This window comes from Camelus ferus, chromosome 16 (assembly GCF_009834535.1).
Source record: "Camelus ferus isolate YT-003-E chromosome 16, BCGSAC_Cfer_1.0, whole genome shotgun sequence".
Classification (NCBI taxonomy): Eukaryota; Metazoa; Chordata; class Mammalia; order Artiodactyla; family Camelidae; genus Camelus; species Camelus ferus.
In genome coordinates this window covers 11,821,303-11,849,240 of record NC_045711.1, presented here as the reverse complement: position 1 = coordinate 11,849,240, position 27,938 = coordinate 11,821,303, and the positions used below count along the sequence as shown (strand labels likewise).

Genomic DNA, 27,938 nt, shown 5'->3' with positions numbered 1-27,938 from the left:
CCCAACACCTTGCCAGCCCGAAGGAATCACCCAATACATGAATTTGAAGGGAAGAGCAAAGCACAAAGGCTTTAATGGTGAAGGGGCCGGCGGTGGGGAGGGTAGGCGCGGGCGGTGGGGGCCCGCGAAGCCCTGGGATCAAAGTGTGTGGAGGTCATGACTACGCCGGCTCAGCTTCTCCGGGTCATCGGATGCCATGAGGGAGAAGTCGCGGAAGATGTCCAGATACGTTTCGTCTCCTGAGGGGAGGGAGGAAGGGCTGGTAGGCCGGGTGGCTGGGCCCTAGTACGGAGAAGCACAATAGGGACAGCCCGGCCTGGTAAGAGCACGCGCTTCCAGCGTGGGTGGAGGGGACATCTGCGCGTTAGGGCAGCGCCCTCGCCTATGCTTTGCTGTTTCAAGGACCTGGCACGTTGGATGATGAACCAGGACAAATATTGACATATTTGTTGAATAAAAATGTAATTAATCAATGAAGCTAGGCACAGGGGGTTGGGGACAGGTCACCAGGGGCCAAAAGCACAGAGTAACAATGGGTGTGTGTGTGTGTGTGTGTGTGTGTGTGTGTGTGTGTGTGTGTGTGTTTAAGGGTACTTTACCAGTAACAATGTGTGTGTATGTGTGTGTGTGTTTTTAAGGGTACTTTACCAGTAACAATGAGGGTGTGTGTTTAAGGGTACTTTACCAGCCTGGCCCTGGGCGGCTTCAGCTTCTCTCATTTTTGCCAACCGTAGCCTGAAGGGGAGGGAATTAAGACATGAATAACCCTTTCCCCACTACTCGCCCTTCCCATCCTTTGAGCTGCTTTGTTTCATTCATCTGTTCTCGTAGGGTCTAGTGCTTAAAAGATGCCTGACAACAATGTTGATGAATCATGCCTCTCTCAGAATAAACTCACCTCTCACCTTCCTCGGGCCCCGCCCTCCCTGCTTCCTACTCCACACCTCAAACACTTGAGCATCCTTTCGCTGCCCAGGAGCTGGCCCCGCCCTGCCCCAGGCTCCGCCTGACACACTGGGGTCTCTGCGTTAGCCCCTCCCCAAATGGATAGGGTAAGCGTTAGCCCCGCCTCTTCAGGCATCCTCACAGAGTTACGATGTCAGCGTTGGTGGTTTCCATGGCGATGGTCAAGGGGTCTCTGCCTTCGGAGTCCCGAGCTCCCAAATCGGCCCCCCGTTTCAGGAATAGGCAGGCCAGCCTGGAGAGGATAGCCAAGTTCACTCAGCCCCTCATCCCAGCTGGAGCCTTCCTCCCCAAGGCCATCATCCCTGCCGCCCCTACCCGGTGTGGCCAAGAATGGTTGCATGGTGGAGTGGGCCCCGACCGTGGTTGTCTGCTTGGTTCACATTTGCCCCGTTCTGGAGGAGAAACTCACAGGCTAGAAGAGAATTCTGCATAGACAAGTAGAAAATGGGGAGAGAGGGTGGCATCTTTAGAGGCAGATTTAAAGATATGTTGGAGTGATGTCAGTTCAGAGGGTGGGGTATGGGAATCTCAGGCTCTGCTCTACCTCTTTATGTGTATTCATAGACTGAATCCATAGTACAACCTAATGAGGTGTGTTACCCTATTCTACAGATGAGGAAACTGAGGCATAGAGAGCTTCATAACTGTAAGTGCTGAAGTCCTGGATTCAAACCCAGGTTCATCTGCCTCCAAATCTCACACTCTTTGCTACCAATCTCCGTTGGTTATCGTTCCCTATGGGGTGTGGGGAGGGATGAGAGCTGGGACCAAAGTCAGGAGTGAGGAGGAGAGGAGCCCTAGAGTGGGGTGAAGAGGTCGGCAAGATTCTCACAGCAGCTGTGGCCTGGATCAGCGGTGTGGCATTCTCCTGAGCCCCGTTGACCCAGTTGACATCGGCTCCATGGGCGAGAGCATCAGCCATGGTGGGAAGGGATGGAGGATGTCCAGCAGCTCGAAAGAGCAAGGCCCCAGGGTGCAGGCTGCCCAGGTCATCAGAGGTTGGCTCTGTTAGGGGGAACCAGCTGTGAATCTGGGAAGAAGACCCCCAGCACAGCCACCTGATACTGTAATGGGATAGATCACTTCTCAATTGTGGGGAGGCCTTCAGGACCAGCGATTGTGGCGGGAGGTGGAGGTGTGTGTGAGTGGATGTGGGTGGGTTCCCTAGGACATACAGGATAGACAGCATCATTGACCTCTTCTGGTCCAACCACTCTAACTGGCTGGGATGTCACAGGTGATCTGACTTGGTGATGGTCAGTCTCACTTCTCTTGGCTCCTCTCCAGCCAAACTCACATCCTCCTCCTCTGGAGAACCTAGCTCATTCTCCCTGACTCTTCTCATGCTGTTGACACCCTCACACAGCCCTCCCTGCCTAATCCCAGCCCCATGATCCTTCCAGTTCTTCACTGCAGTCCCTGAAACTCTCGCCTTGTAAAACCAGTGCCAGTGCGGTCCAGCCCCTGCAGCATTCTCCAGGGGAAGACCTGGGCCTCAGACTCAGAGCCTCCCCAATGAGCTTGGCATGGTACTGAGCACACAGCAGGCGCTTAATGAATGCCCAGCCAACACTATACCTGGCTTGGATCTGAAGCTTCCCGGCTGGGGCCTGATGTTCCCTGGCTTTGGGGGCACAGGAGGCTGCCCCTTTGGGGGCCCCCGGCCACCTCTTCGCCCTCGAATCTCAGGAAGCTTGGTCAGGAACTTCTTCTCCACATATTTGGCGTGAATCCAGGCCTCCTTCTCTTGCCTGGAGGAGGAGGGTTGGGATGAGGAAGGGGACAGTCTTTCCTCCTCCCATCCCAGACCCTCCTCCCGCCTCTCCCCATAGGGAGGGCAGCCCCAGCCCTTCCTCCCCAGCCTCACCGGGAGCAGCTGGGCCCTGGCTTCTTTACTGCCATGGCCTCCACACGGGCCTCATAGATCTGGTTCATGACCACGTTTCCCAGCTGGCACATGAGCTTCCGTCGGCCCCGGCAGAGGCAGAGACAGCCAGATAGGGTGCGGTTGAGTGTTTGAGCCCTCAGGACTCTGCAGCCCCAGCTTCACCCCAGCCCCCTCCCCACACTCTCACAGCACCCCAAGTCACCTTCACAAGTTCCGGCTCCCACGAGTCAAGGGTCAGAGACCGGACTTTGGAGAAATGAACTCCAAGGCTCCTGGAGGGCCAGGAGAGAAGTCAGGCCCTCCGTAGGGCAGCAGCCGGGGGAGCTGCTGCTGGTCCTGAAAAGACTTCAGGGCAAAGTGCTGTGTAGGGGTCCTGGCCATGCCCAGGGGAGGCGTCAGGCCAGGAAGCAGCCGGAGCCACGCAGCCTTGAGCCGGATCTGCCACGATCCTGCCTGTTCACCACTCCTTCTCTTCGTCCTTGCCAGCCAACCTCCTTCTCTCCTGGCCCTTTGGCCTGGACAACTCTTTCCACACCATCCCCCTCCCTCCTTCCACCAGGCTGACGTTGGGTGGTGCCCGCGTAGACCTGCTAAGGCCTCACAACATCTCTCTCTGCCCTCCTTGGGCCTCCCACCCTCAGCTGCCCTGACCCCACACCCCTACTCTAGTCAAGCCAATAAACTCCTCAGAGTGACCTCCTGCCCTGGCCAGACCAGGACACTGAGGGGCTGGGCCCACCTGGGTTCACCTTGTACCATATAGGCTGGGACCCGGCCTGTGCGCAGTGACAGGCAGAATCTGAGAGGAAGCCAGGCCTGGTGGGAAGGGAGGAGCCCGTGTGATGGGCTCTATCTTACCTCCCCACCCCCATCCCCACTGCTGCTAGAGGGAGCAGGGGCCCATGCTGGGACCTTGGGAAGTGACCTGTGGATGCCGGAGCACTGAATGCAGAGGGTGACTCCAAGGTTGATGCTGGCCCACTCAGGGGCTGGCTCCCGGCAGTCACAGCACTGGGCGTTGCCGTCCACGCTCTGCACCTGGGCTGCCACATGCCCTGCTCCGCCAGGCTCCCTTCCCCTGGTGGACCCGCCACTGCCCAGGGTGGCAGCGGAGCCCATGGCCAGGTGTCCTGAGCCCTGGGGGAGACAGGGGAAGAAAAAGTGGCTCTGAGGTCCAGGGGAAGGGAGGTCAGATCTCCCTGGGTAGCCTGGCCGTGCGCCCCCATGTCTAGGTACCTGGCCTGGACCCCGGGGGCTACCATCAAGGCGAGCCTGGCTGAAGGCTGTAGCGATGCTGCTCTGCACGGCACTGACCCACAGCTGTACGAGGCGCTCTGTGTCAGCCTGCAGGAGGCAGGACCTGGGCAGGAGGAAGGCCGGAGAACAGGGAGGGGTCTGAGGCCTGGGGAGCCATGAGGCAGGATGGGCAGGCTGATGTGCAGCTAGTATTCAGCACGTACCAGTCACACTGAAATAGTTCTGTACCGAATGGCAACAGCGTTCTACATATCCCTCATCCCCCTACACCATTCCTCCAGGCTTCCCCCTGGTAGAGCCACCAAAGATTAAAGCCTAAGGCTGCATAGGGGGCCTCTAGCACCCTGCCCCAGGGATGCCTTTGTGATTGGCCCTGCCTTTCCAATAAGACTGAGACGTATCAACCATCACCCCTGGGCATTGCACTCACTTGCTGGGGGACACCACCTCAAAGCAGAACCGCCTTTCTGAGTCGGGACAGAGCTTCACTGTGCAGAGACGCAGGTCATCCACCACCACAGTCACAGGGTCCTGGCAGGGAAAGGAGACCAGGGGGCAGACGTCCAGCCAGCCACAGCAGGGCTGATACCCTCCAAGCCCAGGCATCAGGACCTGGGCCTACCCACCTTGTACTTCTTCTGATAAACCAGTTGGTTGCTCTGAATAGTGAACCAGCGTCTGAAAGAGGTGGAAATAGTTAGGGACATGGGCAGCTTCAGGATGTGGCTGGGGACACGGGCAGCAGAAGTCGTGTCCTTAGCCCCAGAAGGACATGCTGAGAGGAGAGACCTGAGCTGACCATCCCGTAAGATGTTCCAGAGGAGGGTGGACAGTGCAGACCCGGACCTCTAAGGAGTGCTATTCACATCTCGAATAACTCAGATTTGATATATTTACAAAAACAACTTTCCAGCAGATAACAGTAAAATGCTTTTTCTAATAAAATAAGTCTATTGCTACAATTTCTTGGCAAATAAAAGTATCTCAGAGAAGGGGCTATTTTCTAATTTATGCAAGACACCATACGGGCTGGCAGTGGCCCTGGAAGGGGAAGGGGTTGAGTCAGAGCAGATGACCACCCTGCTCCGCATCCTGCAATGGCTCCCCATTTCCCTCAGAGTAAAACCCAGGCCCTTCTGAAAGCCAGCAAGGCCCATCATGATTCACACCACCATTAGCTCCAACTTCACCTACAACCACTTCCTCCTCCCTCCCTCTGTCCACACCCATGGACGCTCTAGGTTCCTCAGGGCCTTGGCGCTCGCTTCTCCTTCTGCCTAGAACATTCTTCCCCAGATATCCTTTCAGTCTTCACTCAGAAGTCACCTCTTCACGAGGCCTACGCTGACTACCCTATTTAAAGTTGCACCTCTCCCCAGCTCTCCACATTGCTGGCTTTATTATTTCCCCCCCATGGCACTTTTACCTTCTACTAATATAACATACAACTTACCTAATTATCATATTATTGTCTGTCTTTGCTGATGGAATGTGAACCCTCTGAAGGAAGGGGGTGTGTCTGTTTTTCCTGGCTGTATTTAACACACTATAACCATTCAAAATAATATAATCCGATGGGTTTGGTTGTTTGGGATGTCTGCTCCTCACCTGCTCCAGGTCTTAAATGCGTTGCTGGCTCGTTTGAAGAGATGTCCTTCCATGACCAGGCCACCAGACCCCTCCCTTAGGCTTGGCTCTGGCTCCTCCCCACCCAGCTCCTGGAGGCACAAGAGGGTCAAAAGGCAACTGAAGTGGGCAGACACCAAGGCCCCAGGCCCGTCTGCCTCCTGCCTACAGCCTCAGCCCTCACCTTCTGTTTCAGCAGCACGTGTCTCTGCTCCATGTCCCTCTTCTCTCGAGCTGAATTCAAGACCAGCCGGTGTAACTGAGCACAGGAGGGGCATCTCAGATGGCCCCGGGCTCCCCCAACTAGATCAGGAGTGTCCTCTCCAAGCCCCTACCCTCCCTCCTCCACCTCCCTGCTGCCTGGAGCACTACCTGGCCACCCAGCTCCTTGCGGTACTGGGCCAGCTGGCTTAGCTCCTCATGGCCCTGCTGGAAATGGGTAGCCTGGGCCTCCACCAAACGCAGCACCTGGGGGACAAGGTAGGCAGGGGGCAGACCCCTCTCTCTTTCCCTCTTCCCTCCAACTCTCCATCAGCAGGCTCCTCCCCACCCTGCCCTGGCCACTGCAACTCACAAACTCCATGATGTCAAACTTCCTCTTGTCCTCAATCACGTTGATCTGAGAGCCCAAAAGACCTCGGGTCAGTCTTGAAAACACAGATGCCCTCCTCCCACTGCACGCCAGGGACTCTTCAGCCTAGAGGTGACTGAGGCCCTGGCACCCCAGGAGGACAGGCGAGGGCAGGCACCTGCAGGGCATAATCCAGTGCCCGTCCTCGGTACCCAGCTCTAGCAATCTTCAAAGCAGCTCCTGCCTCTTCGGCCTCCTGGGCCCGGCGCCTGGGGACTTCTGCATTGTGGATAAGAGCAGCCTCGAGGCTCTCAGCTCCCTTCCAGAAATCCCTGCGAGCCTCTCGGAAGCCTCGGAGACCTCTGGGGTGGGGGGATATCACCGAATCACTGATACACCCGTCTGCCCCCGGCAGAGAAACCCCTGGGGCTCCCTCAGCCTTTCAGCTAGCCTCTGTACAGGCAGAAGTCCAAGGGGATCCTTGGGATGGGGATAACAGTCAGGCTACCAGAATCCCCCAGTCTCACAACTCCTTCATTCAGGGAGGCCCCTGTGGTAACGGGAAGGGGACTGGAGGACTGGTCTCCCTCTCAACTCACTCCTTGACCAGGGTTTGGATTTGCTGCTGCAGTGTGTGCTGGGTGGCATCTAGAAGCTCCTGAGGGGAAGCAGAAATTGGCATGTGGGGCTCAGGACCACAGACGACCTGTTCCCCCCCCCCCACCAGTTACCCCCACTTACTGCGTGGCTGTCCAGCTTGTGGCTCAGGCTCTGAGTGAATTTGTCCAGACACTCCTAGGCAAGAAGAGACAGAGAGAGAGCACCAGGCGTGGGGTGGGAGGGCCCACCCTGGGAGGGCCCACCCATCTTAGACTCAGCCTGCTGGGCCTGTCTCAGATGGCGCGCTCCCCAGTCTGCCTGGGACCTGCGGACCCCAGACCAACCCTCCCTTCCCACAGGACCTCTCCACATCCCAGACCCCGCCCCACCCTGGTTAGGACCCTCCACATACCGCCATCATGGGCTCTGGGGGCCCCAGGTGGGCCAGGTCACAAATGCCAACAATGAAGGCGCGGCTGGCGGCAAGGTAGTGGCGCCCGCTCTCCAGGAGGCCATTCCCCAGCTTGAGGAGCTAGGAAGCCACAGGGCAACAGGGAGTCATGCCAGTTGCCACCACTACCCAGTGACACCCCTGCTCCTGTTCTACTTCCTCTTGCCTTTCCCAGGGCTGTGCCCCTCCTTCCCCCACCTCACCTCCACCTCTCTGCAGCCCAGTCCAGTTTCTAACACACACGTGGTGCTTTCCCAGCTGTTTCTTTGCTCCCACTGTTCTGTGCCTGGAACAGAATTCCTCCCAGCCTGTCACCCACGCCAGCATCAGCTTTACCTCCATAACGTCTTTCTCTGCCACTTGCAGATGTCTGTCCCTGCCCTGCTCCAGCTGCTTGGAGCTACAGTTTCCCAGAAACTCCATCCTCACACACTGTCTGGCTCACAGGGTGATTACTCTACCTGGTTGGTGTTCAATTCTACACTATTTACTGTCTGGAGTTGTCCATCCTATGCTTACTGACCATCCCCTCATAAGTATTAATTGCTCAGCAGGGCAAAGATGGGTCAGGGCAAAGATGGCATGTTAGGATGCTTCCAGGACACATTCTGTCTGGTCCCAGTTACCAACAGGGAGGCTTGATAAACAAGGGCACAAGTGACTGTCCGGAGGAGGATCTCTGGAAGAGCCAGGTGGCTGAGCCAGAAGCCAAAGCGAGCTCTTCTGACCCCTGGCCCTTGTTACCTGCAGGAACTGCACTGCTCCACAGGTAACACCATTGGCTCTAGCCTGAGTCACCATATCTGGGATGGAGTATCTGGGGAGCCCGTGAGCTTGGCCCAGGGAACAGGAAACCACCAGGGAGGTTCTATAAGGAAATCCTGGGCAGCAGAGACTCAGTGGGCTCCATAGCTGCTCACTGAACTTTTGTTGAACTGAAAAACACTTTTTAGGGCTAGTGAATGCTTCAGGGAAATACAGTTTGACTTGAAGATAACTGGGAGGGTCAGTAATGGTCAGGAAACTGACCACGATCAAACCTTATCAGGTATCACCATCAGGTGTCCACAACAAGGTGCTCACAACCCCACTGTGTGGAGCTAGGGGACTGAGGGTTCAGTTTTTTCCTTACCCACCTCACCTTCCCAGATAGATCTGAATAAGGAACTTTCATAAGACGGAACCAGTGACAAACTGATACTTCCATATAATGGAATGGAACTGGTACTCAGTAATGCAAAAGGAACAAGCTATTCATACATGTAACTATTCATAATGAACTGCTAATAACTACTGATCTGCAACAACTTGAATAAAACTCAAGGATGTTATTCTGAGTGGGAAAAAAAAGCCAGTCTTGAAAGGTCACATACTGGTTGATTTCACTTATATTAGAATTTAAAAATGACAAAAGTCTAGAGATCCAAAAAACAGAAGAGTGGTTGTCATGGATAAGGAAGGGAAGGAAGGTATCATGACAAAGGACATTACAAAGGAGTTCCTCTGTGGTGATAGGAGTTTTATATCTTGAATGTGATGCTGGTTATAAGAATCTACACTTGTGACAAAGTGCCACTGAATTATACACAAAGATTTTTTTTTAAGAGCATATGGAAAACTGGTAAAATCCAAGTAAAGTCTTTCAACAGTTCATTGTATCATAAAAATATCATCTCCCGGTCTGGGAGCATACTAGAGTTAAATGAGATGCTGCCACTGGGGGAGGCTGGGAGATGAGGACATGGGACCTCTCTGGACTATTTTTGCAACTTCTTGTGAGTCTACAATTAACTAAAAATAAAAAGATTAGTGAAAAAATATGTATTAATTGGGCACCTACCAACATTCAAGCTATCTATCGTATAGGCACTAGGATTGAGCAAAAACAAAACATAAAAGTCCCTCATGACAGCTACATTCCAGTGGGGAAAAGCAGACAAAAAAAAAAAAAAATCGGCAAGCATGACAGACATGGGTTAAGGAGACCCCTAATGAGTCTCAGCCTTGAGTAACCCTCCCCTTGTGTGTGGATGAGTGAGGCCTGTGGGCGCATTCTGACAGAAACTGATGGCACCGGGCCAGCACGCACACGGGGCACTCTCCTGCTGGCCTCGAAGAGGCTACCAAGTAAACTGCCTGTGGACAGGGCCCCGTGGCAGGGGACTGTGAGTAACCTCTAGGAGATGAGGGCCTCAACCAGGCAATAGCGAGGAACTGAATGCTGCCAACAATCGTGTGAGGCCAGAAGAAAACCCCGAGCTTCAGAGGGGACTGCAGCCTCCACCGGCACCTTGGCTGCAGCCTCTGGGACCTTGAGCAGAGGACCCGCTCAGCTGTGCCCGACTCCTGACCCACTGCAACTGTAACACATGTGCGTGGTTTAAAGTCACTGGATTTGTAATCATTTGTCAGATGGCAATAGAAAACTAATACAGCAAGTAAACGTGACATGTAAGACTGAGATAAATGCTACATAAAGCCAAGTAAGGGGGATGGGAGTGTGTGTGTGTGTGTGTGTGTGTGTGTGAATGCAGGCAGTTTTACACAGCGGCCAGGAAGGCCTTACTGTCTTGTGTTGAAGTGTTTTACAGGTTTGTTTTCCAGGCAGTCTGTGGGCTCCCTGGGGGCAGAAACAGTCTTGCTCTCCCTGCGGCACCCAGAGTCCCGCATAATACAGGGCCCCAGAGCTGACCAAGTAAGTTCACAGGTGAATCTTGCCTTTCAAGATCACAAGCTCCTTCAGGGTACAGAACTGCCTTTGGGCTTCTTTGTAGCCCCCAAGTATCTACCCAGCCTGGTTTGTATTCAGTCATCCCTTGCACTCATTCTCGGTCTCCAAGTGTCTCCCTGGCCCCACCCTTCTCATTTTAATTCCCTCCTGGGTCACCTCTCCACTTCAGGATCACCTTTTCCAGCCGCGTCTCCAATTCCGACACTTCAGTTTCCACCAGCTCGATAGAGGCTCTGGGGAAGGAGGAATGGGATAGGAACAGAGCTTGCATCCATCTGGTCTGTCCACCTCCGCCTGGGCAGCGTCGGCAGGGAGGTGGGGGTTGGGGTTCGGGGATGGAGGATACAGGCAGAAAAAGCTAATGGGTTAAGAACTGCCCACCCAACCTCTCTTGCTTGCTCACTGTACCAGAGCCACCGTGGCCCAGGCCAGAGCAGGAAGGGTAGAAGGAGGGTGGATGTGGCGAGGGCAGGAAGTTGCTAACCGCCCAGAGCAGGTGCTGGGGGAGGGGCAGGGGTCCCTGAGAGAGGGAGGAGGGAATGCCAGCTCTAGGGGTGAGAGAGGCTGGAGAGGCCCCTTCACACATGGATCACAGCACCAGATTTGATAGTAATGGTACTGCTTTGGCCCAGATGCTCCATCTTGTCCCTTTCTGAGACTTACTCCCTGGAAGGACATCCGACTTGGGGAAGGTTGTGGGTACACATTGGGGGGTGTCGGACCTCCCACCCTTTGTCCCCCAGACCTGTGCACACTTACCGGAAGCGGGGCGAGTCCTTAAGACACTCCTCGAAATCCAGCTTGACCGTCATCTCAGCTTGACCGCTCCAGGGCCCTGGGGCCAGGAGGGTGGAGATGCAGGTGGAGGCACTCCCTGCCCCTGGAGGGGTGTTGAGGAGGAGGGAAGAGAGGGTCCTCTGCTGGGTAGAGCCTCTGGGGGGCACGATCTTCTCCCCAAGTGGAAGGGGTGTCCTTGGAGGAGCTCTCACTCCGCACTTCCAGGCTGTGCCGGGGAGGGGTAGAGGCGGGGCCTGGGCGGTGGAGAAGGGCCTGAGATCAGAGAAGCCACAGCCCCGCCCTCAGAGGCTATCTGCTGTCACCTTCCTACTGGGGGCCCTGGTCTCTCTCAGCTTCATTCTCCTTCAGTGGTTGAGTTATGGGGACCTGAGAGACACGGGTTCAAATTCTCCTGATTGCGTGACCGACTCCTCAGTTTCCTCATCTGAAAGATGGGGATGATAACTCCTACCTCCTGGGTTGTTGCAAGAATTAAAGACAATATTGTAAGTGTGTGTTTGACTGCATCACAGCAACCTCTCTCATCCCATGGCGTTAGGGCCTTCTTGGACTCCTAGGTGCTAGTTGCAGTCCCCCAGACCACTCCAAGCTTTCTTCTCTGCTCTGCCTGCTCGTGGTTTCCTGGGTGTGAACTTCCCTCTCTCCCCCACCTTCTCAAAGACTGCTCAGGCCCAGCATGGCCCCCCCATTCACAGCACCCAGACTCCTGCTAGTCTTCTCTTTATTGTCCACACCGATTGAGGGTGGTGAGGTCAGAGGAAGGCTGGCCCCCACCCCATCCCCAGCTGGCTACATCTTCCATTGTCTGGTTTCCTCCTCCTGAGTCCATCGAAGCCGCAGGGTTTCATCTGGAGAGAGAAGGGGTTTGGCTAGTGGCTTTCTTGCAGCAGATGTGAGATCTGGCCCATGTGACCCTCAGGCTCCCTAGAACCTACCCACTTGGCCCTTCTCTCTCCCTGGCCAGCACAGGCAGCCCCTTGCCCTACCTTGCCGGGGCTCATGTCTGTGCTGGCTCTGGTTTGAGGAATTTGGGATGCTTCTAGGTTCCCTCTCTGAGACTTCTGTGCTTTGCCAGTTCAGCCCCTTGGTTGCCAGCCACTGACACCAATCAGTCACTGCTCGGGACCCACTGTCTTTGGAGGACAGGGCAGTACCTGGAGCCGGGAGGGTGGCAGACAGGAATCAGGAAGGAGGCATGGGGGCAGCGGTGGTGCCAAGCTGAAGGGGGTTCCAATCCCTCTGAGCTTCCCTGGGTCCTCTCCATGCAACGTGGACTGGCACACAAGGATGTTTAGGGCCTTGCTCATCACCTGTGGTCCATCCACTGGTGGGGAGTCGGGGTGGGGGGCATGGGAGCTTGCCAAGTCCGGTGAGACGGTGGCCTGGTGCCCTCACCAGGCTTCGATGGTGTCACTGTCACCTTCAGGGAGTTCTCTGTGGCCTCAGGATCCTCTGAGGAGCTTCCGGTGTGGTCCAGCAGACGGACTTCGGTGCTGATGGGATCTTCAATCACCCAGTTCAAGCCTGTGGAGCCTGGAAGCATCACGGGGCTAAGGTTGGGGCACCCAGAAGTCTGTTGGTTCTAGGCCCTCCCGCCCCCAGACTGCCCTGGCCCAGCTCTCACTGGCCTGCTGCTCATCTTCTGTGTCCTCCTCAAGCTCAGGGTGGGGAGAGCACCTCAGGTATCTTCCTTTTCTGTAATACTCCTTGCGTTGCAGATCTGTCTCCTTCCCCAACACGACAGTGGTGGCTGAAGCTGGGGACTGATTTCTGAAGGCAAGGGCATCTGAGGAGTCACCCAAATCAATCTGAGTCTTATGGCTACCTAGGGAAGATAGGCCACCAGTATCATCGTGACTGCTCCTCCCTCCCAGCACTGGGAGAAACTCAAGCCCCAGTTTCTCCTCTCACTTCTATCACCTCCTCCCATTTTAGGAAAATGTCAGTGACCTTTCCATCTCCCATGATTCTCTTGGGCTTTCTGTTCCTCCTCCCCTGCCAGCCTTCCTTGGGGACTATCCTGATGGGTACCCCACCTCAGCTGCCCTGTCTTCCCTAGGGTCACCATCCAGCATGACTTATTTTCAGGCAACAGGACCCTGGGCCGATGCTCACTGAGGAAGACAGACTATACCAGAGAACGTTCTGGATTACAATTCCTTTGGGTCTCTGGGGCCCAACCACAGCTAACCTTTGGCTTCCAAGATGTCGTTTCTGGTCACCAGGCCAAACTCATCTTTGACTCCTCTGGTCAGGCCTCCTGCCCCTCCTCTCTCCGCAGGCCTGGGCTCTGGGTCCAACACCACACCTCGACCCCCACTGCTCACACTGACACTACCCACACTGCTTTTCTTGTTATTATCCAAGGGCAGGTTTCTCTGAAGCTTGAGGAACTTTCCTTCATTGTAGTGTGCCTTGCGGTGCTTTTCAAAATCACTGGATTCTGTGGGCCAGTGTCAGAGTTTGGCTTTCCTGCCAGGCTCTTGCAGAAGGCTCACTCCACCTCCCCTTTACAGTCAGTCCCTGTCCCTCATCTCACGTGTCTTGGAAAAGGTGTCTGAAGACCCTGAGCTTCTGTTATCACCGTACAGGAGGATCTTGGGGCAGAAATTGTCCATTGTTGCAAACCTGAAGGGGAGGGAGACTAGTTGGGGGCACGGAAGGGAGAGAAGAATGGATGGGGATGGCTGACTCCCCCACCTTGGCCTGGGTGAGTCCTGATAAGAATTGCAGTACCTCCCTTTTTGGGGGCCAAAAAGCAGAGCTGGCTCAGACCCCAGAGTTCAACGGTGAAGGGAGGAAGCAGATTTCTATTGATCTCTGGCAAGACTCACCTCTCTGCTAGCTCCTCAGGAGTCACTGTGTGGGAGGTCCCAGCGAGCAGGTCCTCATCGCTGCCCCGCAGTCTGCAGAGGAGGCAGGAAGTAGTGCCTGAGAGGGGGCGGCAGGCAGTAGCCAGTCCCTAAGGCCTTTTGGCCTCCCCCACTCCTCTCAAAGGGCTAGGGCTGAGGGCTCAGCACCTGTGGTAGGGAGTGCTGGGCTCATCCACCGTCATAAATCCATAGTCCTTGTCGGTAGGGTGGTAGGTGGCCAGGATATTCATTTCATCCCAGTGCTGAGACTTTTTCCTTGGGGTGAGGGAAGGATACAAAAAATGGGGATGAAACCTTCTGGTGATCTCCTCCTCACAGCCATCTCTCATTCTTTTAAACATTCGAAAACTTTTTCTTGTACTTATAGATCCAGAGGTGTAGGAGGCTGGGGATGGAGTCACACCTGATGATAATCACGTACTACGTAGTCAGGGTTTATCCGGTGCTACTTTCACATAGACTTGGAACCTCAGATTTCCCACCCAATTAACTTCACCTACTCTCATTTCTAGTTTTTGGGACTCCGCCCCTTTCCTCGTGACTCCGCCTCCCCCAGAGAGCGGAACCTCTTCCTCCTGGGCGCCTTACCTCTCCGCCCTGGGGGATTTATACATCACAGCGTAGCTGCTGTTTTTTAGGATGCTCCGGGGCCGGTCCTCACAGAGTTTGTCGGGGTACATGCGAGTTGACCCGGAGCGCGGAATGTCCTCCGAGTTGTACATTCCAGGCCCCGAGAACCCCAGGTTGGACGTCCCGAATACACTGGTTCCGCCAGGGTATGTGCCAGACCCAAGGCTGTGGCCCGCAACCTCCCCAGGGTGCTGGTTGAGCCCGGAACCGAGGACTTCTGTCCCCTCGGAGAGCTGGCCAGATTCAGGACTGCGAGTTACGATTCCCCCGGAGTGCATGGGGGGCCCAGAACCGTGAAACACGACTACGGAGGGCAGCCCGGCGCCTGCCTCGACTATGTTGTTTCCAGGAGATTCCCCGTTAAGGCCGCCAGCAGCCCGCAGAGATTCCAGCTTCTCCATGGCCCCACTAGGGGGCCACTCTCAGCTACCCCGCCCCGCCTCCCGGCTTCACATAGCCCCGCCCTTGAGGCCCCGCCCCCGCAGGGGGCGCGGGAGAAGTTTGGGCGAGGCTCGGGTCCCCTCTCCCTCTGCTCCCTGGAGCCGCGGGGGGCAAAATCAAAACTAAGTAGGGCCCTCGGCTTGGGAAACTCTCCGCTTGCCCCTCCCTTTCTGTCTCACCCAAAGACCTTTCTTTGTTTCTAGGATTTGTTCCCGCCCTTCTTCCCCCATCACCGCCCTCATCCGAATTATCCAATTACAGTCAGGGGTCCTGGTCATGGGGTGAGAAGCCTAATTGTGACGTCACAGTCCCCTAACCTTAACGCGAGCATCGGAGAGTTGTGCTGATGGGTTGTTAATAGCTTTTGGGCAATCTTTGGGGACCACCGAAGATGCCTGAAACTGCTTCCCGGGGTCCCTTTGCACTCTATTCGTGGCTTCAAAATCCAAGTTTCGCTGGACTAGGGTTCAAGATGGGGTTGCCCAGAAACATACGCGAGCCCTTTTTCCCCCAAACTCGGCCCGCTCTGCCTCTCATGAGTTATGATACAAACGTGGAGGAATTGCGACAGTGTTGGGAGACATATCTGGCCTCAGTGGTGTGGAGGGCAGAGATTTTCACTTATAAAGGTCCCGGCTCCCTGCTCTGGGTCCTCGGTCCCCGCTCACACCACTTCCAAACGTGCAGCGAGAAGGAGAGACACCTCTTCCTCCTGCCGTAAAGCGAATACTTTAAGGTGTTGCCTGACTCGACGAAGACTGGGTTGTCGGTGCCAATGTCGCAAAGCTGAAAGTGTTTGGGCGCCAACCCCCTCGTCGTAAAGATGCCTGCGGCAGGCGTTTCTTCCACTGTCGTAAAAGCTCTCTGCCTGTCTTCACCCCTCTCGAAGCCACTCTGTCACCTCGCCCGTGCCGTAAAGCAAACCTTCCCGACCCCGTCGTCCTTTCCGTTCCCACCGCTGTATAGTCCTTAGTTCCCTAGCCCGGGATGGTTCATTGCCCGGCAGTGCCGTAAAGCATATCTGGCCCCAGCCCCTGGTCCTAGTCCCTCAGGGTGTCCGTGCACCGCGGTTGCCACGGTGCCGCCAAGCGCGGCTGTCGCGCGGCCCCGGTGTCAGCGGCGATGGCGGCGGGGTCGGGTGGGAGTGGGGGCTCTGGGGGAGGCCCGGGGCCGGGGCCAGGTGGGGGTGGGGGCCCGGGCGGGAGCGGCCCAGGACCGGGGTCTGGCGGGGGTCTGAGCAGCGGCGGGGAACTGCACCCGCGCACCGGGCGCTTGGTGAGCTTGTCGGCCTGTGGGCGTACAGCGCGGCGGCAGCAACCGGGCCAGGAGTTTAACCACGGGCTTGTGTTGAGCCGAGAACCCTTGCGCGACGGACGCATCTTCACGGTCCGCATCGATCGCAAGGTGCGGAGCTGGGGCCGCGGAATCGAAATGTGAAAGGTGGTGGGAGGGGACCAGAGGGAGATGGGGGAGGACACCCAGGGTAGCCCACATCACCGAGAGAGAACCGACAGACAGGACACCAGCTGATGGGCAGGAGAGGAGCATGAAACAGAAACATTAAGTTTCATGAAGAAAGAGACAAGGAGAGCTTAAGTTTCCTCAAGATCCAAGAGCAGGGAAGGGACATGGGGGCTCATTCACTGTAATGACTAAGGAACAGACATCCTGGGAAAATTTCTGGGGGATGGAAGATGGAGACACATCAGAGGTGTGATAGGGTAAGAAGACAGATAACCAAGAGAAGAAAAAAAAACTTTGGAGGACAGAGTCACTGGTTGGGCCAGAAAGATGGGTGAACAGAGATACTGAGGGAGAAAGGTGTATGTGTCTGGGCGTGATGTGTGAGTGCACAGAGATAGAATTTGAGAAGAGAGTGAATTTGAGTGGAGCCAGAGCCTAGGAGAGAATTAGGCCTGGAGGAAGAGAGTGGTCTGTAAGGGCCTGCATTTGGGTGGTCAGGGGGCCACAGAGACCAGGGAAGTTAGAGGAGGATTTAGCTATCGTGGTGGGAATTTAGCTATCGTGGTGGAGAAAGGCGTGGTGTCTTAGACAGTGAGCACCCAGAGTGCAGAGCAGATTTGCTAGAGGAGAGTGGGCCCAACAATCCCGAGACCAGAGTCCAGAAAATTACTTGTGGGACTAGATCTCTGGATTGTGGTGCCTCATGTTGCAAGAGAAGGAAGCCAGTTAGCTGTCTGAAAGGTGGGAAGAGGGGGACACAGTGACCTGTGAAATGTGGTTTCCTAGTGGTGGGAGACCCATTGGTGGCCCATCCTGAGCCTCTGTCCACCACCCCATCACAGGTCAACTCCTGGAGTGGCTCCATTGAGATTGGGGTGACGGCACTGGACCCCAGTGTGCTGGACTTCCCAAGCAGCGCCACGGGGCTGAAGGGGGGCTCGTGGGTAGTGTCAGGCTGCTCGGTGCTGAGGGATGGACGTTCTGTGCTGGAGGAGTATGGTCAGGACCTGGACCAGCTTGGTGAAGGGGACCGTGTGGGCGTGGAGCGCACAGTGGCGGGGGAGCTGCGGCTCTGGGTGAATGGGCGGGATTGTGGTGTGGCCGCCACGGGCCTGCCCGCTCGGGTCTGGGCTGTCGTGGACCTTTACGGCAAATGCACCCAGATCACCGTGCTACCCCCTGAGCCAGGCTTCAATCCCCCTACTCCCATCCCCACGCCTCCCCTTGAGCCCTCTGCCCCACCTGAAGATTCTGCCTTGGCTGAGCAGGGAACCTCTGGGGATGAAGGTGAGAACACATCTAGGGCAGTGATGGAGGGGTGGGGATAAGGGAATGGCTGCAGGAATGGGGGAGACATAGTGACAAGTGAGGCTGGGTGTGGGCAGGACCACTCAGACCCCGGAGTCTGTTGAAGGGGGGAGAGCTGGGGCTAGAGGAGGGGGTCTCCTGGCTGTGGGCCTGGCAGCAGGGGCTGAACCCTTATTCCCCTCCCATCCTACCTGGTCCCCAGCCTTCATGGTGTCCCCAGCGCAGGCCCGGCCGGAGACGTTTCCTAACAGCCTTGAGTCGCATAATGGTGAGGGCTTTGGGGAGGCCCTGGGAAGGGGAGCGGGACGTGAGGTGGACAGGGAGGGACCTCAGGAGAGGGGTAGGGAGTGAGCAGCAAGCTTGGGGGTGTAGAGCCTCATTTCTTTTTTCCTTCCTCCGTTCTGCTGCCTAGACTTTGCTGGCATGGAGCTCTCCGAGGTGGTGAGCAACGCCATCCTGTCTGCCTACAACGGGGGGCTCCTAAACGTGAACCTGAGCTCCCCCCCAGCAGGGGGAGCACCAGGGCCTAGCGGTGCTGCCACGTCGCCCATCCTCACGTCCAACGATGCCCTCCTTTTTCACGAGAAATGTGGAACCCTCATCAAACTCAGCAACAACAATAAGACGGCTGAGCGGCGCCGGCCCCTGGATGAATTCAACAATGGGGTTGTCATGACCAACCGCCCACTCCGGGACAATGAGATGTTTGAGGTATGCCGGATCCTGGGGTCTGGCTAGCACCTCACCCTCTGGGAGCTAAAGATCGGGCTCGATCCTTGATGCTGGAAAGAGGGGGTGACCTGGGGAAGGCCCAAGGGATGAAGGTCCTTTCTCTGCCTTTACCTTCCCCGCCTCTCCCTTCTGCTGTCACTCCACCCCAGATCCGCATCGACAAGCTTGTAGATAAGTGGTCGGGCTCCATTGAGATTGGTGTCACCACCCACAACCCCAACAATTTGGAGTACCCAGCCACCATGACCAACCTACAGTCAGGTACCAGACCCTAGCAGGGTGGGGGCACAGGCCTGCGGTCGCTGAGGTTTCCAAGGGAGGCCGTACCCTAACCATGGTATCCGCTCCCCCCAGGCACCATCATGATGAGTGGCTGCGGGATCCTGACCAATGGCAAGGGCACCCGCCGCGAGTACTGTGAATTTGGTCTGGATGAGCTGCAGGTGAGGGTGCGGCACAGAGCCTGGGCCACTCTCCAGGGGTGCCCGGGTACCGCGCATCCCTGCCTGCGTACCATGGTCTCTGACCTAGGGCAAGGCTCTTTATCTTTTGCCTGAAGCTTCCTTCTGATAAGGCAGGGTTGCCCAACAGTTAGGCACTCAGATTTTGGACTCAGATGGGTTCAGTTCTTTTCGTTAGGCCACTTGTATAGTGATCTGAGGCAAGAAGCCTATCTTCTCTAGTAGTGTTTTTCCCTTTTTATTGTCTAGAAACGAGCTTGGTGGTAGTATTCGCCAGATCATCAGGAGTGTTAACAAGTCATAAGGTGGTTTAACACCGTATTTGACTTGCATTGAGCATTCAGAGTGGTCTGAGACTCATGGGAGCCTTTTGGAGCTGTTCCCCTGTCACGTAGGGTAGTGGGAAGGCTCTGGGACCGCTCTGTTCTCACAGTTCCCAGGACGAATCTGAAACCTTGTTATTTTTCTGCTTTGAATAGGAGGGCGACCACATTGGTCTCACGAGGAAGTCCAACTCTGCCCTCCACTTCTTCATTAATGGCATCGATCAGGGTAAGGGGAAGCTCAGAGAGGGTCGCTGGGTCAGGGCTTTCGGACAGGGGGAGCTATATCTTATCTTGTCTGTTTGTCACTGAGTTTTCTTGTTTTTGGCTTTTCTCCCCTCATCCCCCCATTCTCTGTGTCTTCCACCCCTACAGGCGTGGCTACCCCACTGACACCCCCAGTGGTGTACGGCGTGGTGGACTTGTATGGGATGGCCGTGAAGGTGACCATCGTCCACAATAACAACCATAGTGACCGTCTGCGCCGGAACAATGCCATCCTGCGGGCACTTTCCCCCGAGGGTGCTCTCCGCCGCGCTGCTCCTGCTGCCCAGGCGGAACCCGAGCGCCTGCTCTTCCACCCCAACTGTGGGCAGAAGGCAGCCATCACCCACGAGGGACGCACAGCCCTGAGGCCCCAGTATGGCCCATGGGGTGTGGAGAAGCCTGGGAAGGGGCTCTGATGGGATTAGAGGGAGGGGTAGAGAAGTGGGAGGCAGAGGGTGTCTGGTCTGGGGTATCCTGGATGGAGGACTGGGGACTCTCCTGGACCGCAAAGTGTAGCTGGTTGATTTGGGGTAATGGGTGTCAGGCAGGCCTGGCTGGGCTAAGCTTTGGCACACCCAGTGTGTGTGTTGGGCTCTGAGTCCCCACTTGCCACGCCCTCAGTGCCACCGATGACTTTAATCACGGCGTGGTGCTGAGCAGCAGAGCCCTGCGGGATGGAGAAGTGTTCCAGGTGCGCATCGACAAGATGGTAGACAAATGGGCTGGCTCCATTGAGATCGGCGTCACCACCCACAACCCTGCCTACCTCCAGCTGCCCTCCACCATGACCAACTTGCGCTCTGGTGAGCTCCTGAGAAGGGCAGGGCCAGGGTAGGTCTTAGGGAGGGGGCTGTCCCCAAAGCCCTGATGCTTGGTCTCTGGCCCCTCTTTCACTTGTCACACTTGTGACAGCCACTCATTTAGTGCCAGAGAAGTGGCCTGTGGACAAGGCCTGTGGCTGGCTGGGGAACTGCTCTGGGAAGAAAGAAACTGCCAAAGAAAAGACAGGCTGGGCTAATGGCTTTGGGGAGTAACGTGGGGACCACTGCATAAAGGGAGGAGCCCTGGCTCCCTCCGCATATCCTTTGCCACTCCTTGTCCCCCTAGGGACCTGGATGATGACTGGGAATGGGGTGATGCACAATGGGACGACCATCTTGGACGAATACGGGCACAACCTGGACCGACTCAAGGTGGGAGAGTTGGGGGCACCGCCAGGTCTCTGCAGCGGGGAGGTAGGCAAGGTGGGGCTGCTGCAGGACCAGCCCAGGCAGGAACTCTGCCTGACTCCTCACTCCAGCCCCGCTTCTTCCAAGGCAGGGGACACGGTGGGCGTGGTGCGGCGGGAAGATGGGACTCTCCACTTCTTTGTCAATGGGATGACTCAGGGCCCTGCTGCCTGGAACGTGCCCCCGGGCGTCTATGCTGTCGTTGATCTCTACGGCCAGGCGGCCCAGGCCACCATTGTGGACGACGTGGGTGAGGGCCAGACTGGGCAGGGGCAGGGATGGCCTTGGGAGGCCTCAGAGACAACTGTAGATCTAATGGATGATGTCCACTCTTGCAGAGGTGCCCCCGGTCCCTGAGCCACTCCCTGAGGGGAACAACCAGGCATCTCCAAGCTCCCCGTCATCAGGGGCCGGGGGCTCCGACCTCCGCTTCCACCAGCTGCACGGTAGCAACGCAGTCATCACCAACGGGGGCCGCACCGCACTCCGCCACAACTGCCGCAGCGAGTTCAATGACGCCATTGTCATCTCCAACCGGTCAGTGTCTGGACAGTCACGTCCCTACCTTCTTACTGCCCAGGGTCAGCCACCCCAGTGGAGCCTGTCTGATGGCCACTCTCCCTGGCAGGGCCCTGCGGGATGGAGAGCTGTTTGAAATTGTCATTCAGAAGATGGTGGACCGCTGGTCAGGTTCCATTGAGGCTGGTAAGGGGCCCGTGTGTGTGTGTGTGTGTGTGTGTGTGTGTGCGTGCGCATGTGTGTGCGTGTGCGCGTGCACGTGCATGGACGTGTGCATACACATGCTAGGGGGAGGTGCTGGCTCTCTGAGGCCGAGGCAGCCTTGGCTCTGCCCTACCCCTGCCTCCTTCCAGGAGTGACCGCTATTCGGCCGGAGGACCTTGAATTTCCCAACACGATGACAGACATTGACTACGATACATGGATGCTGAGGTTGAGCTGCGTGCTTTGGGGACCAGCTGGGTGGGGCTGGGTGGAGCTGGTTGGGATGACGGAATCAGTTTGGGGCCTGTGGTGGCCATGAACAATGCCAGACCAGATCTGGTTGCCCCCTCCCTTCAGTTTGAGGAAGCCCTCCCCCCAGGCCCTTGGGTAGGTCCTGCTTTTCCCTGGGGGGATCCCAGGGACATAGGAGACAAGATTGGGTCTGCCCCAGATCAAGATCCCAGTCCAAGGAACTGGAAGGTTCTGACAAGCAGAGACTGGTTCGAGAGGCCTGTATGGGAAGGAAGCTCGGAGGCTGACCTAGCCCCTCTCTGTCGTCCCTCCAGCGGCACAGCCATCATGCAGGATGGTAACACGATGCGAAACAACTACGGGTGCGACCTCGACGCGCTGGGCACAGGCGCGCGCATCGGCATGATGCGAACAGCCAAGGGTGACCTGCACTACTTCATCAATGGCCAGGACCAAGGCGCTGCCTGCTCAGGCTTGCCTCCCGGTAAAGGTGACTATTCTGTGGCTTTTGACCCGCCACCCTCGGCCCAGCTCACCCCAGGCTATCAGGCCTCTGACCCCTTCTTTTCCTACCCAGAGGTATATGCAGTCGTGGATCTGTATGGTCAGTGCGTCCAAGTGTCCATCACCAATGCCACCGGCCCCATGGACAATAGCCTGGCGACCAGCAACACCGCCACTGAGAAGTCATTCCCCCTGCACTCCCCAGGTTTAGCCAGCAAGGAGGGAGGGTGGGTGGGCTCTGCCTGCCTGCTGTGGGCCTAAGGGATGCAGCTTCTAGGTTGGGGACTGTTCAGAGCCAGACTGGCTGCAGCAGCTGCAGACTGAGGGGAGGAGGGAGGGATCAACCCTAGCGGGAAGCAGCCAAGAAGAGGGAGGAGGTTGCTCCTGGACCCTGCCCTGTCACCAAGGGCCCGGGACAGCATAGCTTGGCATGCCAGATTTGGGACCAAGTCTTGCTATGGTGAGAGAGGTGTCAGAGGTCTTGAAGGAGTAATGCAGATGGAAGCTTCATGTCAACTTCCTGCTTCACCTGAAAGTTTTATCTGCATCCTGTCTGAAGCTTCCTGCCCTAGTCCTCCCCCTTCCTCTGGTGCCATCTTTCCACAGTGGCTGGCGTGGCTCATCGATTCCACAGTACTTGCGGCAAGAACATCACACTGGAGGAAGACGGCACGAGGGCAGTGCGTGCGGCTGGTTACGCCCATGGCCTCGTCTTCAGCACCAAGGAGCTCAAAACGGAGGAAGTCTTTGAGGTGGGCTGTTGGAATATAATTCACAGCAGGGCCAGGCTGCTCCCTCTTGCCCCCAGCTCATGCCACTAGGCGCTTCTCTCTCAGGTGAAAGTGGAAGAGCTGGATGAGAAGTGGGCAGGTTGCCTCCGGCTCGGGCTGACCACACTAGCGCCAGGGGAGATGGGGCCTGGAGCAGGTGGCGGCCCCGGGCTGCCTCCCTCCCTGCCGGAGCTCCGGACCAAGACCACCTGGATGGTGTCCAGCTGTGAAGTCAGGCGCGACGGGCAGCTCCAAAGGATGAACTATGGCCGGAACCTAGAGAGGCTGGGGGTGAAGCAGCTGACTCCCAGCACAGGGGCGGGCTTGGGGGTAGGGGTGGTGGGGAAAGGTGGGCTGAGCACCCGTCCTTGCCTCACCTCGGCCCTAGGTGGGGAGCCGTGTAGGCATCCGCCGGGGGGCAGATGACACAATGCACATCCTGGTAGATGGAGAGGATATGGGGCCAGCAGCCACTGGCATTGCCAAGGTAGACACAGGACCTCCGCTGGGTCTGGGAGTGGGGTTGAAGTCCTTCACTGATCTCTGACTCCCCAGCTCTGTGTGCCCCTAGAACGTGTGGGCCGTGTTGGATCTCTACGGGCCAGTGCGGAGTGTGTCTATTGTCAGCTCCTCGAGGCTAGAGGAGCAGGAAGGCACCCAGCCTCCTTCCCCCAGCTCGGACACTGGCAGTGAGGGCGAGGAGGATGATGAGGGCGAGGAGCACAGCCTGGAAGTAAGAGGCAGCACCAGGACCCACAGGGTACAAGGATGGGCAGTGGGTGGACCATTGGCCACCAGGTGGTCTTTGGGCTCTCTGATCCAGTCCTGGTAGGACTGGGTAGGCAGAGGCTAATATGCAGGCTGCGTGTAGAGCCCAGAGGGGTGGCTCAGGCCCTGCGTCGGCAACCCCCGCAGCTCAGTCTCTCCTCCACTCCAGGGCCAGAATCAAGTGGCCATTATGCCCACAGCCCTCGAGTTCCTGGAGAACCATGGGAAGAACATCCTCTTGTCCAACAGGAACCGTACAGCTACGCGAGTGGCCAGCTACAATCAGGGCATCGTTGTCATCAACCAGCCTCTGGTGCCCCAGCTGCTGGTCCAGGTGGGCCTCACCTTGTCCCCAGCTCCTCTTGCTCAGGGTGACCCAGGGCCAACCCTCCTGGACAAAGGCTTTTTCAGGTCAAGGACAAAGTGGAAAGCATGTCCCTTGAGTGAGCTTCCTGGGCTTTTGTTTGTACCCTGTGATGAGAGTTGTAAATCAGTTACCAGGAAGTGCCCACCTGGGGACTGCTGAGGAAAGCAGTAGTGAGGGCTTGGGGGAGGCTGGGAGACTCTTGATCCTATATGTGGGAGTAGAGCGTGCTTTCCAGAGGAGGGGGCCTTGTGCTGCAAACTACAAGATACCAGTTAGGCAGGCAACAGCAGCCCTGGGGAACAAGAATCCTTTCAGAGGCAACAGCAAAACCAAGGCTGAAAGAGGGAAGGACACAACTGAATTTGCAGTTTCCTGTCTCTCCAAGCATCAGAAGGGGCAGCATCCCAGGCCACACTGCGGTGTGCTACCTTCTCTCTCTGGCTGGGGTATGGGGCCTGGTTCTGCTGGGTGGGTGGCCTTTTCCCAAGACGCTGTGATTGGGGAACAGTTTCCTTCTCCCCAGGTGCGAATAGACTTCTTGAACCGGCAGTGGACATCTTCCCTTGTCCTGGGAGTCATCACCTGTCCCCCGGAGAGGCTGAACTTCCCTGCTTCTGCCTGTGCCCTCAAACGGGCAGCCTGGCTGCTGCGGGGCCGTGGGGTCTTCCACAATGGTCTCAAGGTGGGTACGGAGCAGAGAGAAGCGAGAGGGCTAGGCCTCTGAGTGGGGAGGGGCTGGCCTTGAGGGAGAAGAGGGGCCCCTAGTCCTGGAGGTAGGACCACAAGTATATTTAAAGCAGCCCTGTAGTGGGTAGACCCCGTAGCAGGCGGGCCAGGGTGTGAGTTTCATTACCTGGACAGTCTCGGGCTTACTGCCTCCTCCTATGTCCCTGTCACTGAGAATGTCACGGGGGAAAGGGAGGTAGACTCCAGATAACTGAAGCAGAGGGTAGAGCCCTGGCAGTGGGCAAGTGTGGAGGCCAAGCCCAGGGACTGGTGACCTGAGCTTAGTGAAGGGCGGGGATGGCTGCTGCTGGTGGGAGTCTGATCTCTGGGAAGACAGTAGGTCTCTCCTCCCAGATCTGTGAGAAGTTCGGGCCAAATCTGGACACATGTCCTGAAGGCACCATCCTGGGACTGCGGCTGGACGGCTCTGGGGGGCTGCATCTCCACGTCAATGGGATGGACCAGGGAGTGGCTGTGCCAGATGTCCCCCAGCCCTGCCACGCACTCGTGGACCTTTATGGGCAGTGTGAGCAGGTCAGTGGCACCGGAGGCCGGGCTGTCAGAGGAAACGGGAAGTCTGCAGTTCCAGGAGGGGATCAGCAGGCTTGGGGGGCTGGTCACACTCTGCTGACCACCTCTGTCCCCTGTAGGTGACAATCATGAGCCCTGAACCAGGGGCTGCCAGTGGAAAGAGTGCTGGAACCCAAGGGGACATGGAGAAAGCTGACATGGTGGATGGTGAGCCAGCTCAAGGGGCCGGGGTCCCACTGCACCCCCACCCCGCACTTCTGGCCCCGGCTCCTGTGAACTGTGCCCCCTCTGCTCCCTCAGGTATCAAGGAGAGTGTTTGCTGGGGCCCACCACCCGCTGCTAGCCCCCTCAAGAGCTGCGAGTACCACGCCCTTTGCTCCCGTTTCCAGGAACTGCTGCTGCTTCCCGGTGAGTCCCTGGTCCCCCAGAACCTGCCTCATTGCTGTCCCAGCCCTGGGCCAGGCCCAGAGCCCTGGAGACCAGTTGGAAAGAGGTCAAGTGGCTGAGATCCCAGGCAGGAGCCATGCCACAAAGTCTGCAACTCACTCTCCACAGAGGATTATTTCATGCCTCCGCCGAAGCGTAGCCTGTGCTACTGTGAGTCTTGCCGGAAGCTTCGAGGAGACGAGGCCCACAGGCGCCGTGGGGAGCCCCCCCGGGAATATGCCCTACCCTTTGGCTGGTGCAGGTTCAACCTCAGGTACATGTAGGGCGGGTTCACGCAGCTCCCTCACTGTTTTTTGCCCCCTTGAGGAAGGAAGGTCCTGAGAGGGTGTATGGAAGAAGCGACAGCACCTCTCCTGAGGGCTGACCTCAGGGAGCCAGTGACTTTTGTCCCATTTGCCCTTTCTGTCCACCTCCTAGGGTGAATCCCCGCCTGGAGGCTGGGACACTAACCAAGAAGTGGCACATGGCGTATCATGGGAGCAATGTGGCAGCTGTCCGGAGGGTGCTGGACCGAGGGGAGCTAGGAGCAGGTACCCTGCACTGGTGGAGGCAGGGCGGGCTGGGCCTGTGGGCCGAGGGCGCTGCCCTGACCCTGCTCTCCTCACAGGCACTGCTTCCATACTGAGCTGCCGGCCCCTGAAGGGAGAGCCTGGGGTGGGGTTTGAGGAGCCTGGTGAGAACTGTGCGCCTCCCCGGGAGGAGCAGCCCCCTCCAGTGCTGCTTTCCCCCTCCCTCCAGTATGCTGGGGCCGAGACTCTGGCATCCAAAGTGCAGTGAGTACACAGGAGGGGGCCCCAGGAACCCTTGGGTCTCCATGATTCTCTCTCCTTTCTCACCTTGTCTCGCTAGTTCCTCAGTCTCCACCCCAGCCCTTTCTTCGCACTTACTTTGAACAAATATCACTTATTTTGTTCTGTCACGAAGAGCAAAAAAGGAAACCTTGCTCTTGTGGAACTTCTGTCCTCTCTTCCTCTGGAATGTTTATGCATAAGTATTTAGTATTTTTAAATGTGACAGGTAAACACCTTAGAAACAGAAAAGGTAGAGTGGAGGGAAGTGGATCAGAAGTGTGGTTGGAGTGGGCATATTAAATACGGTAGTCAGCGTAGACATTAAGAAGATGAGATTTGGGGGGAAATCTATAGCTCAGTGGTAGAGTGCCAGCTTAGCATGCACAAGGTCCTGGGTTCAATACCCAGTACCTCCATCTGACAAATAAATGAACGTAATTACCTCCCTCCCTTCCCCTCAAAATAAAAATAAATTTTAAAAAGAAGAAGATGAGACTTGAGCAAAGGCTTGGAGAAGGAAGGAGGGAGTAGTTAGTCCAGCAGGCGTTGGGAGGAAGACCATCTCCAGTAGAACGAACAGCCAGAGCCAAGTCACTATAAGGAGGGAATGATTCCTGGGAAGAGCAGGGCCAGCTGCTAACTGCGGTGGCTGCAGTCAGCAAGGGAGGGGCAGAGGCCTCACTGCCCTGTTTCTGCTTCTTGCCTGACAGATTCCGGGACCCCAAATCCCAGCGGACGCACCAGGCCCAGGTGGCGTTCCAGGTGTGTGTGCGCCCTGGCTCTTACACCCCCGGCCCCCCTTCCGCTGCCCTCAGAGAACCCCCCGACCCTCACTTCAGTCCAGCTGAACTTGAGTGGGTCACCAAGGAAAAGGGGGCTACACTCCTCTATGCCCTGCTGGTACGGGTGGAATGAGGGGTGAGACCTCACTTACTACCAAGCACAGTTGGGCCTTGGGCCCGTGGACTCCGAGTGACGACTGCCGCCACCTCATTCCAGCACCCACGGCATGCACGGGGCTCCGCCTGGCAGATGCACAGGAGCCCATAGGCAGGCTCTCAGACTAGCTGGGAAGCGGAGCACACCTCCCAGCCCAGGGCCGGACAGCCCCTCCGTGGCGAGGGAGCAGCGGGGAGCCCGGCGCAGGCCCTGGGTGGCCCCTCTCCATGCACTGATCTGGGGAGCACAACTCCCCGCGACTCCTCCCCCACATCACTTAATTTATTTCCGTTTCTGTTCTGGTTACTGTGAATCCCAGAGGAGTCTCCCTGCGCCCCACACGAAGCTGCTTCCCCGGGCCCAGCGGGAGTGGGGAAGGCAGGCGCGGGGTTCCGGCCCTCTGTACAGTTGTTACTGACTCTGATTTCTAAGGAGCCAATAAACGCCGTCTCAGAGCAGCCGCCTCGGCCATTCTCGCGCGCGCGCGTCTCTCGCTTTTTGCTT

General features: G+C 57.0%; 3 protein-coding genes across 15 annotated transcripts; 1 reads left to right on the top strand and 2 right to left on the bottom strand.

The window, feature by feature from the left end:
• Window positions 1-42: 42 nt before the first annotated feature.
• ACAP1 (ArfGAP with coiled-coil, ankyrin repeat and PH domains 1) lies at window positions 43-10,983 on the bottom strand. Of its 2 annotated transcripts, XM_032498637.1 has the most exons (22): window positions 10,850-10,983; window positions 10,266-10,323; window positions 7,321-7,440; window positions 7,050-7,103; window positions 6,908-6,966; window positions 6,487-6,670; window positions 6,312-6,356; window positions 6,110-6,205; window positions 5,922-5,996; window positions 5,720-5,829; window positions 4,738-4,789; window positions 4,542-4,642; window positions 4,091-4,214; window positions 3,780-3,991; window positions 3,057-3,126; window positions 2,834-2,928; window positions 2,545-2,717; window positions 1,799-1,971; window positions 1,282-1,391; window positions 1,088-1,198; window positions 686-735; window positions 43-239 (listed from the first exon to the last, which is right to left on the bottom strand). In XM_032498637.1, exons 1-22 carry the CDS (start codon window positions 10,900-10,902, stop codon window positions 139-141), a joined length of 2,226 nt encoding a protein of 741 aa, XP_032354528.1. In that variant the 5' UTR covers window positions 10,903-10,983; the 3' UTR covers window positions 43-138. The 2 variants fall into 2 exon arrangements, with proteins under 2 accessions (XP_032354528.1, XP_032354529.1); XM_032498638.1 differs by lacking the exon at window positions 10,850-10,983 and having other exon boundaries at window positions 10,247-10,324.
• Window positions 10,984-10,999: 16 nt separating this feature from the next.
• On the bottom strand, window positions 11,000-15,047 carry LOC106728570. 6 transcript variants are annotated; one of them, XM_032498641.1, is made up of 10 exons: window positions 14,350-15,040; window positions 13,909-14,016; window positions 13,723-13,794; window positions 13,428-13,516; window positions 13,080-13,331; window positions 12,513-12,713; window positions 12,284-12,421; window positions 11,875-12,042; window positions 11,663-11,736; window positions 11,000-11,121 (listed from the first exon to the last, which is right to left on the bottom strand). In XM_032498641.1, the coding sequence occupies exons 1-9, from the start codon at window positions 14,790-14,792 to the stop codon at window positions 11,678-11,680; spliced, it is 1,530 nt and encodes a 509-aa protein (XP_032354532.1). In that variant the 5' UTR covers window positions 14,793-15,040; the 3' UTR covers window positions 11,000-11,121; window positions 11,663-11,677. The 6 variants fall into 6 exon arrangements, 4 of the variants coding, with proteins under 4 accessions (XP_032354532.1, XP_032354531.1, XP_032354533.1 ...); XM_032498640.1 differs by lacking the exon at window positions 11,000-11,121 and having other exon boundaries at window positions 11,593-11,736; window positions 14,350-15,038; XR_004326673.1 differs by lacking the exon at window positions 11,000-11,121 and having other exon boundaries at window positions 12,250-12,421; window positions 14,350-15,041.
• An 892-nt stretch (window positions 15,048-15,939) lies between these two features.
• Window positions 15,940-27,889, top strand: NEURL4 (neuralized E3 ubiquitin protein ligase 4). Of its 7 annotated transcripts, none has more exons than XM_032498632.1 (29): window positions 15,940-16,236; window positions 17,139-17,583; window positions 17,807-17,872; window positions 18,017-18,315; window positions 18,486-18,597; window positions 18,691-18,779; window positions 19,277-19,349; window positions 19,496-19,760; window positions 20,009-20,190; window positions 20,495-20,580; window positions 20,704-20,866; window positions 20,955-21,153; window positions 21,245-21,321; window positions 21,489-21,567; window positions 21,906-22,075; window positions 22,169-22,300; window positions 22,702-22,847; window positions 22,932-23,156; window positions 23,254-23,352; window positions 23,437-23,625; window positions 23,803-23,967; window positions 24,524-24,682; window positions 25,081-25,260; window positions 25,377-25,464; window positions 25,558-25,665; window positions 25,813-25,957; window positions 26,122-26,234; window positions 26,312-26,477; window positions 27,206-27,889. In XM_032498632.1, exons 1-29 carry the CDS (start codon window positions 15,955-15,957, stop codon window positions 27,408-27,410), a joined length of 4,707 nt encoding a protein of 1,568 aa, XP_032354523.1. In that variant the 5' UTR covers window positions 15,940-15,954; the 3' UTR covers window positions 27,411-27,889. The 7 variants fall into 7 exon arrangements, 6 of the variants coding, with proteins under 6 accessions (XP_032354523.1, XP_032354522.1, XP_032354526.1 ...); XM_032498631.1 differs by having other exon boundaries at window positions 21,906-22,081; XM_032498634.1 differs by having other exon boundaries at window positions 15,955-16,236; window positions 23,437-23,598; window positions 27,206-27,887.
• Window positions 27,890-27,938: the final 49 nt, after the last annotated feature.